At 38.2% G+C, this 9,494-nt stretch overlaps 1 protein-coding gene across 2 annotated transcripts; it reads left to right on the top strand.

Moving 5' to 3' along the window:
- The first annotated feature begins 537 nt into the window (after positions 1 to 537).
- Positions 538 to 9,247, top strand: ZNF770 (zinc finger protein 770). 2 transcript variants are annotated; one of them, XM_030240668.2, is made up of 2 exons: positions 538 to 668; positions 5,282 to 9,247. In XM_030240668.2, the coding sequence occupies exon 2, from the start codon at positions 5,424 to 5,426 to the stop codon at positions 7,614 to 7,616; it is 2,193 nt and encodes a 730-aa protein (XP_030096528.1). In that variant the 5' UTR covers positions 538 to 668; positions 5,282 to 5,423; the 3' UTR covers positions 7,617 to 9,247. The 2 variants fall into 2 exon arrangements, with proteins under 2 accessions (XP_030096528.1, XP_030096529.1); XM_030240669.2 differs by lacking the exon at positions 538 to 668 and adding an exon at positions 763 to 849.
- The last annotated feature ends 247 nt before the right edge of the window (positions 9,248 to 9,494 follow it).

A 9,494-nucleotide genomic window follows, 5' to 3' on the forward strand; every position in this document is an offset into this window, starting at 1 on the left:
ATGTTTTCTGGCTTTTTCTCTGTGCCTTCAGCCCTTTGCTGGCCATTCCTCTGAGGTAACCTCAGCCAGGCTGTGGCCACCAGGGGAGATCTGACGGCTGGTGGGCCGGCGTCCATCCCTCAGCACACCAGCTCCTGCCCTTGTTCGCTCCCGCTCTCCTGCAGAGGAGGCAAACCCGTCACCTTTGTGTGCACACCTTATTGAAGGTGTTTTTAGAATTCCCAGTCTCTTTTCCCCTTCCCTTCCAGGTACCATTTCCTGGCCTTTTAGGCCAGTAGGTTTGGCTTTGCGGTGCGTTTAACACATAACGGGAGTATAACTCCGCCATCGTGCTTTGCTTGCAACCCTGCAACCACCATTGGTTATGTGCTTTTGGGTAGCTGCAAGAGAAAACGTGTCTTATTCGTAGGGAACAACGTGCCACACCAATTAAAAATTCATCAGCAGGCCCGGGGGCATGTTCTGCCATAAATGAAGCCTCCCCCGGGCTTCGGCCCGGCCCCGGCCGCGGCCCGGCGGCGGGGGCGGGCGGGGCCCGATTGCGCGGGGGAACGGAAAGCACCGGCCCGGGTTTCCCGCTGTCCCGGTGCCATCCGGGGGGAAGAGTTTAGGCGGCAGCAATCCCGGGAGAGATGAGGAAGGTGGAGGTGCGGCCGCTGCTTCTCCAGGTCGCTGCCCTTTCCTTGGGCCGAGCGCGGTCCCGGCGCGGCGCTGCCGAGCCCCGGGGCACCGCGGGGCCGGGCCGGGGCCGGGGGGGGCTCCGGGCACGGGGGGAGGCGCGGCGGGGCCGGGCGGCCGCGGGCCCAGCAGGGACCCGCTGTGTGCCGAGGGAGAGCCGGCCCGATATAGGTGTGTCTGTGTGTCTGTCTGTGTCTCTGTGTGTGCGCGGTCTGCTGTCCGTAAGGGCCGCAGAACGTACGTTTGTTCTTAAACCAGCCCTGCTTCACCATCGTAGATCTTTTACTTCGGTTGGCTTCAGGAAGTGTATCGGACAGTTACAAGGAAAAGAGGAGAGAATAAAGGGTGTTGCCTTTGAGGAGTCATAATGCCTGATGGTGATTTCTGTGTAACTGGCGAGTTAAGGTTCCATTTCTGATGCTATTTGTTCTCCCATTGTAGCAATCTAAACTTTTCTCTCGGGAGAGCTGGTGAGGAAATCCAGCGGGCAACATGTTTGTCTTGGTGCTCAGGTTCTTCTCTCAGGCGTGTTGTGTCTCATAAATCAGCAGCTAGATTTTCACTTTCTTTTTGAGTCATTAGTGTTACCTGAGGCACCTTCACACATCTATTATAATTGGTTTTCTTATATAATTGTTTCTGGGAGGTTATAAGCATTAGCGTGCCTCAAAGATTTGAGGATATACTAATAATAATGCAGAAGAATGCTGCCTGGGAAATTTTGAAATGTATTGAATTTTCAATTCCTAAAAGTCTTGTTTTGAATTACAATAATGAGTCACCAGAAAACAATACAAGAATATATTCTCTTATGTAGGGTCAGCTGTATTGGTGTGAGAATTTGAGAAGTGTTTGTACAACCTTCTGTGGAGACCACCAATGTAGGCGGAGCAATCTCCCCATATAACTTATTTGTATGCTCATTAAGAAACCCTTTGCAGCTGTAAGAACAATAATATACTTGAATTCTTTCTACGGTAATTTGAAGCTATTTTCATTCACAACAATAAATGGTTTGGGGAACAGCTTATTTCTGTTTCCCTTAAAAGTCATTCTTCTGCTTTGTCTTGCAGTGTGTGTGTGTGTTATTTTTTTTAAATTGTGTCTCCTCTTTTTTAGCCTGAGTGTTCCCAGTTACTGTAATCTTTTCTTGTATATTTTACATTTAAGCTCAGATCATTCTTGATCATCTTCTCTGAATTCATTCATTCTGATCAATTTGTATGTTTGACTCAATTCGAAGGGCAGTATTCAAAACTGGATAGACTACTCTAGCTGAATTCTAAACAGTTGTAAGTAAGTAAGAAGGAAGATTTCTGTCCTCTCAAAGCTTTACATCTGTTCATTCATCCTGGTATGGATGGTAGCCTTTGGCATATTCATCTTCTGTTCCAACTTAGACTCTAGGTCTTTTCTGCACCAGGGGATTATTCCATCCTAAATTGTCGATCTTGCTTTTCTTCTTTTTTACGTACCCTCTTCATGATTGGTTGTTTATTTTTTTTTTTTTAATTTGAGCTTTTTAAAAAAAAACCAACAAAACACTACAGTGCAAACTTTTCTGATTAGTAAAGACTGGATTTGAATTCAGAATTTTCTTCCATCATGGTTTTGTTTTGTTGCAGCTTGCTGCCATCTGTAATATTAAGGAAACAGTTCATTATTAAACAGTACTACTTAGGAGGGTCCTCTCTGAACTTTCAGTGGCCTGTGTAACTCCTTGGTTCTATTTTTCTGCATGACCTTGCAGGCAAGATGAAAAGTAGAGACAGTAATATTAAATTGGACCTTTGCCATAAACTAAATCCTTATCATATAGTGAGGTATGTTTTCTAACTCTAATTAGGACAAGCCTGTGCACTTTCAAGGCTAGCAAGAAGCAATATTCCAAGCTTGTCTTTTGCTCTTTGATCTTCAGCAGCAGCATGTTTATTCCTTAGATGCCCAAGGCACAGAGCACCTTGAAGTAGATGTTGAGATGCCTGTCCTTAGTAAATAGGATTTGAAAATATATTTGGGCCACACAGTAATGCTCTCTCTTGGCTCCTTTCTCCTTCCCTTGCATCCCCTTAGTTTAGCTTATCTGAACCTTCAGTCTTTCACAGGGCAAGAAGATCACAGCAAGAAGCTCTACTCTGCTTTTGACACCTTGTACTACAGAGCATTTCCTTATTCACCAGATAGAATCTTAAAAATTTATAAGCTAAATACAAAATCCCTTGTGTAATATGCCACAGCTGTCTCTGACTTCGGACTTCTTTTCTTTGCATGTCACTGTAGTGTTTGAGCATTTTACTGATGTGTAAATTAGATCTGCATGACAGTTATGTTAACTGAAATTCATCATTCTTTACAGTTCTTCCTCAGGAGGTTTTCTTTCCCTGCTAATGGAGGCTGCCTTGAGCTGCACATAACTCAGTATAGTAGAGGATCTTTTCTCCTTTTCTCAGCCTGCCTGTCTTTAGCTTCATGGTAGCACCAACTAGAAAGCATTTGGTGTCACACACTTACTCTCTCTAAACTCCCAGCTTCCACATGATTTGACAACTGGGAGAAAGAGGAGGTCTCCTAAAAGTTGTGTTTTCTTGCATCTTCAAAAGGAGCCTGAAACTGAGTAGCTGTTAAAATTCTACAGGAAATGAGCATTGGAAAGGAAAAGTTGACTTTCTCAAGTGCTTTATCTACCCTAAATTGTTTCAGTGAGATTAAGAAACTCCTGAGTGTAGTGACAATCACATCTTAGACAAACATCCAGATGTTCCTTATTAAGGCCCACAGTTACATAGGAACATATCTGTTAGGGATGGAACAATTCTACCTCATTACCAGGTTTTCTTTCCATTAAGCTTAAGAAAAATCTTGATTTGCCTGATATTTTCAGTCTTAGTGCATGTTTCTTGACTCTCATTGTAACTTGCTTTAAAATGCAGTAAAATAAAATTATTAAAGTAATTCTTTGCAATTACTTTAAATGGACACTTTGGATATTTTTGAATTTTTTAAAAATAAGGACATTATCTCTTTGTGAACTGACAAGGGTTTTGGTGATACTGAAGAAATTAATTTTTTATTCTGTTGGTATATTGAATGAATATTCAACTTGTAATAACTGTGAGATACTCAAGACATTTCTACTAACTATAATTTATGGTAGTTTGATATTACAGCTCAAGTGCTAACTGTTATGCTCTTGCTTTAAAGTTTGCTCCCTTCATCCCTTTTCTTTTATAGTGGTAATGTCATAGAGGGTTTTTTATTCTGTTATTTGTACTGTCCTTGTGGACTGGAATACTTAATCTTTCTTAGATGCTGCAATTTAGGAATGAAGTAACCAACTGAAATTGATCCAGAGATGATTAAAAACAACAATTTTTTTTTTTTTTGTGAACCGAAAAGCAATATTTAGAAAACCCCAGAATTTTCCTAGTTTTAAAACAAAAGGGGAGAAAGCAGACTTTGAATACATAAGGTAGTGGCAGAAATCACTGACAATAACTCTGTAGTAAAGAAAGGCTCAGCTGGGTGCAAGGAAAAACTTCAGGAGGAGGTGAAACTTTGAAGCAGGAGCCCTGCTGAGGTTAAGGAACCCCCCTCAGTGGAAGTTTTTAAGATCACTTTGGAGGCTGTCAAGACATGGGTTGGCCTCACAGTGGAAGGCTTGGGCTGAATGTTAGGTTGAGGTACTTTCTAGCTGTTCCTATGAATATTTTAATAACTTTTCATGCACTCGGAAACTTGCACATTATTTTTTCTTGTTTGTAAGTTGTTGAGCTGAGGCACAGTAGCTTGCCCAACTGTGTTCCATGTTGAAAATTCAAAGAAAATTAGAACTATTTCACTATTTTGGTTTAGACTACAACAATAATGATGATGAATTATGATAACTATCTTGGTATTCATGATGACTTCACTGTATATGCATGGTTAGGTATCACAAGCCTGATATTCTAGCTTTATGGTGGGACAGCAAACATAGCCTGTGTTCTTTCCATGTTCTGGGAGTCCTCTTTGTTATGGTTATAGTTTTTGACTAGTTTGTTGCTCTTGCTGGCTGGCTTCAGCATTTGCCATTGTGAGAGAAATCAAAATTGATTATACTGCTGGATACAGTTGATAAGATGTAGAAACGTGAATAGTATATTTAACAATATATTGAAGCTAAGTGTTTTGCTTTTCACTAACACTGCATTCATTTAATGTATTTCTGAAGTGCAAGAAGTCTTAGTTCTACTCTTTTCTCTCATCTTCATAAATATTATACTTGGGAGTTAGAATTACTGCTGTAGAGAGGGCATTTATTACTATAAGTTCTTGAATTTTTTTTAAATGAATGTAATGTAGTTGAACTGTGTATTATTTGGAAGATCAGATGCATTTATAGCACAGATGACTTAAAACTTGTTTTGCTTCTGGAAAGTAATGTAGTTTTTCTGTATCACATAACAGCTAGTGATTACTCTGTTACAATGAAAGTATTTTAAGCTAAATTAAATCAAGAGTGTGCTAATCTAGATACTTTTGGTATCTTATGTAGAAAACAAGAGACAAATTTAGCCAATTATGTATAAATATAGGCTAAATAATACTATTTTTCTTATTTTAGGGACCAGTGGGATTTAAGAATCTCTCTCCTAAGAAAATTTCCTGCTTCTTCAGCTTTCCATCTTAGTGTGCACTTGATGATTTCACTTGAAATACCTATCTGAAGAAATTAAGAGTAGGCAAGGTGTAATTACCTTTTAAAAATGTTAAAAACTCAGCATTGTGTAACAGCTGTCAAGATACCCAAGAAAAAGCCATATATTTGTGACATGTGCTATAAACAGTTTGAAACCCCATCAAAATTAGCTAGGCATTATCTCATACATACTGGTCAAAAGCCATTTGAATGTCATATATGCAGTAAAACTTTCAGGCAGTTAGTTCACCTGGAGAGGCATCAGTTAACCCATAATCTGCCTTTTAAGTGTATTGTTTGTTATAGAAACTTCAAAAATGTAATCACTTTCTTAAAGCATCAGCAGCTTCATAATGAAAATTATGAGAATGATACAAAGCAAACAGAAAACTGTGTGACTGCTGAGCAAGACAGGGTCACTTGTGGCATATTTCATTGTTCTGTGTGCTGGAAACCCTTTGCAACTCAGGAGAGGTGGATGCTGCATCAGTGTCTCGAGTCAGATCATCTACATGCTGCCAGAAGGAGAAAGAAGAAAACTCACGCTTGTGAATCATGTAACAAGATATTTCCATCAAGATCCAAGCTAGAAAGACACTTCCTTATTCACACTGGCCAGAAACCTTTTAAGTGTTCTTCATGTGGCAAATCTTTCAGACAGTCAACACACTTGAAAATTCATCAGCTCACACACACAGAAGAAAGGCCTTTTCAATGCTGTTTTTGTCAGAAGGGATTTAAAATACAGAGCAAACTCATGAAGCATAAACAGCTCCATGCCAGAAATAAGACTTTCCCCAATATTGTATGCAAAGCAAAGACTCTTAAGTATCCCAGACAACACAACGTGTTGGAAGGAAAATGGGATAGTTTTGAGGATGCTGATACACACAAGTCACAGGAGAATGGCCCACATGATGTGCACTCAATTTATATTGTACCCTTTCAGTGCCTAGCATGTGACCAGTGTTTTGAAACAGAGCATGTTCTAAAGTTGCACAAATGTTATCCAAAAGACAGCAAAAGTTCAAATAATGGTACAACAGCACGCAGACACACGGTCAACAGGAGAAATAAGACCCTGATGAAACTGAAGCATACGGGACGAAAGGCAACAGATTTTTCTCTGACTGACAGAAAAAAAATTAAATCAGGTCATGTTGGGAGTCCTGACCTGGTTACAGCTAGGGATCAGCGTTGTGATCAGCATGTGTCCACTAAAGCTTCCAAGGGCCGCCAGAGCCGGCGTGACGTGCACAAGTCAGTTTGTAGTCGGATGAAAAGAACATTAGCAGTGCCATTACCTTGGCAAGAGTACCCACAACCTCCTGACTTGGGCAGTAACTTAAAAGCTGTGCTTCCTGGTGAAAGCATGTTAAATGTTGGTGATTCACTGGATAATAAAGATGATGCTTTTTATGGTTCATCAAATGATAGTTTTTTTGATAATCCAGAAGTACTTCACTCTGCTTTTTCATCTTCTGCAAAAAATACACGTAACAGACACAGAGTGTGTAAATGTGACAGATGTGAAAAAATTTTCCCATCTTCATCCAAACTTCAAAGACATTATCTTATACACACGGGACAAAAGCCCTTTGGCTGTAATGTTTGTGGGAAGGCATTTAGACAGTCAGCTCACTTAAAAAGACATCAGCTCACCCATACTGAAAAGAGAGCCTGTAAAAGCCCCGTTTGCCAGGTAGAATTTGTAAACCTGAACAAACTTTTCAATCACCAGGAAGATCACACTGAATTTATGTCTTCTCAGCCTGTGGGTTATTCAGGTTACTCTCAAACACCTTCACAGCCATCTGGCTTTCAAGAATCTGAGCTGATTCAGTCAAACCAAGCAGCTGAAATCAAAGTTGAAATTGAGTCAGGGGATTTTGTTCTTGACACCAGCAGTAGAAACCCACAGCCGTATTTGTGCAGTAAATTGTTGGAAACAGAGCAAAGCTGTTACAGCTATTGGCATGATTTTTCTGAAGGTAGTGAAAAAAGTGAATCTGTTAACAAATTATATCAATGCAGTATCTGCCTTAAAACTTTTAAAACTCCTTCTAAGCTTGAAAGGCATCATCTAATGCATGCTGGACAGAAGCCATTTGAATGTTTAGTTTGTGGGAAAAAATTCAGACAGGCCCCACATTTGAAAAGACACCATGTCATTCACTTTAAAGAGAGTTTAAAGCTTAGTTCCACTGAGGGACAAGCAGAGAATGTATTAGTTTTACCAAAACAGGATAATGTCCTATGAAATAATTTTTAAATTTTTTGGTTGCATAATTATTAAAATTTATATTAGGCCAAACAATTAACTGAAGTGGATTACATTTTCTATTCAGAGATGACCTGGTGAAGTTAATTTACTGTCTTCAGAACTGCCTACTTAATATAATTTGTGAGATATTCATGTTGAGATGTTTTTTTAAAATGCAACAAACCCACATGTTCTTTGCATTCCCTTTGGCTAGATTAAGTTTATAAATAGACATTCATGTTGCAATAGTGTTGCAGTAATCTACAATGTCCCATGAATAAGATAATTATCACTAAACATAAAATACTATATGGGAAAATGTAACACTTTTAAACTATCAGTAAAGTAAAGACAAAAAGGTAATTTTGAGAATATGAAAAAGAAGGTCATTTTATTTTCTTCTGGCTCCCTATAAGTCCCAAGCAAAGGATTATTGCTGTATTTATCCCCTACTTTAAAAAAAAAGGTTATTTTTAGATAAAAGAGAAGAGAGTAGAAAAAGGGGAGAAAATTCAATGAGAAGAATGTTGATGTGGTGTTATATAAGATTCTATTTCCTATAGGATAGAAATAAAAAAAAAAAAAACTGTTATTTATACTTAATGTGCTTGGAGAGCTATACATGAGGAATTAAATAATTTCCCTTTTTATATAAAATACAAGGAGACAATGCTATAATATTAGGATTTATAATCAATTTATCCATTTCACCACTTCATTAACGCTACTTCCTTGTAAATCCTTTGCCTTCTCTAGCATTTGTGGCCAATTTATACTTTACTGAACTATTTTTCTGTAAGAAAAGAAGAAATTATCATTAAGGTTAAAAATTGGCTTACTCTCTGTTCAGCCTCTTTTCCTTCTAGCATACAAAGTGAACCAGTAAAAAAAATGTTCTCTAAGATGTGATAATAACTCAGAAGAGCAGTTTTGTCAGGAAGTCATGTTCTCATTACATTAAATATAAGACTGAAAATTACTTTTAGCTGAAATTAAGTAGTTCTGATTTTGTATTAATAGAATCTGTAGTTTTCCTTTCTGGTAAGTATATGGGTTTTGTCCATTGTGCCAATGGGGCTGGCAAAAAGTGCAAGTGCAGTGAAGCTTAATACATCACGAACAAGCATGAAGTTTGTTTCTTCTTTTTTGTCCTCTGAAAAACTAGCTTTTAGGATACTTTCTTTGTTATGCAACTTTTGAATAGCTGAATCCTGAAGTTCTTATTCCTGTTTCTAAATTAACATACCTGTAAGATACATGACAGTTTTTTTAATATTTAAATAGAACCATATTTATTTATGTAAAATGAGTTGGTTTTTTGTTTTTTTTTTTTTGAAATGTCATGAATCTTGTGGTACTTGGTGAATATGAAGGGTAAAAGGAGTTTTATTTTCATACATGTTCCATTTTCAGCAAGAATAAAACCAGGAAAAATACTTGGAAACTGTCTGTAGTTACTCTGCTTTTTGTATGACAGACAAATTCAGTATATTGATGATGATTTTAGTTACATATTGAGATTTTTTTCTCCTTGTGTGAATTGTTTCATATTGAAAGACAAAATGCTGTATAAAATGTTTTGAAAGTATATTGTAGAGCTCTTTTAAAATACTGGTAATAAACTATTTTATTTATATTGTACTTTCAGAGTGTGCTTTATGTGCAAACCAGAGTTTTGAAACTACCCAACATTCATTATGCAGAATGAATATGCACATCAGAATAACTTAATATGTGAGAACAATAGGTAAGGTTTCAGGTAATTTTTTGTGCATATTCTACAGAGGCAAACAGTAGGTCCTCCTGTGTTAACAATGATTTCCTGCTGAGGAGAACTTCTCCAACAGCATGGATTTAGCGCTGAGGTTGGTCTGT

The sequence above is a fragment of the Serinus canaria genome, chromosome 5, assembly GCF_022539315.1.
Source record: "Serinus canaria isolate serCan28SL12 chromosome 5, serCan2020, whole genome shotgun sequence".
Classification (NCBI taxonomy): Eukaryota; Metazoa; Chordata; class Aves; order Passeriformes; family Fringillidae; genus Serinus; species Serinus canaria.

Bases quoted from the DNA above. Each gene is read 5' to 3' on its own strand.
- ZNF770 (XM_030240668.2), top strand. From the start codon at position 5,424: ATGTTAAAAACTCAGCATTGTGTAACAGCTGTCAAGATACCCAAGAAA.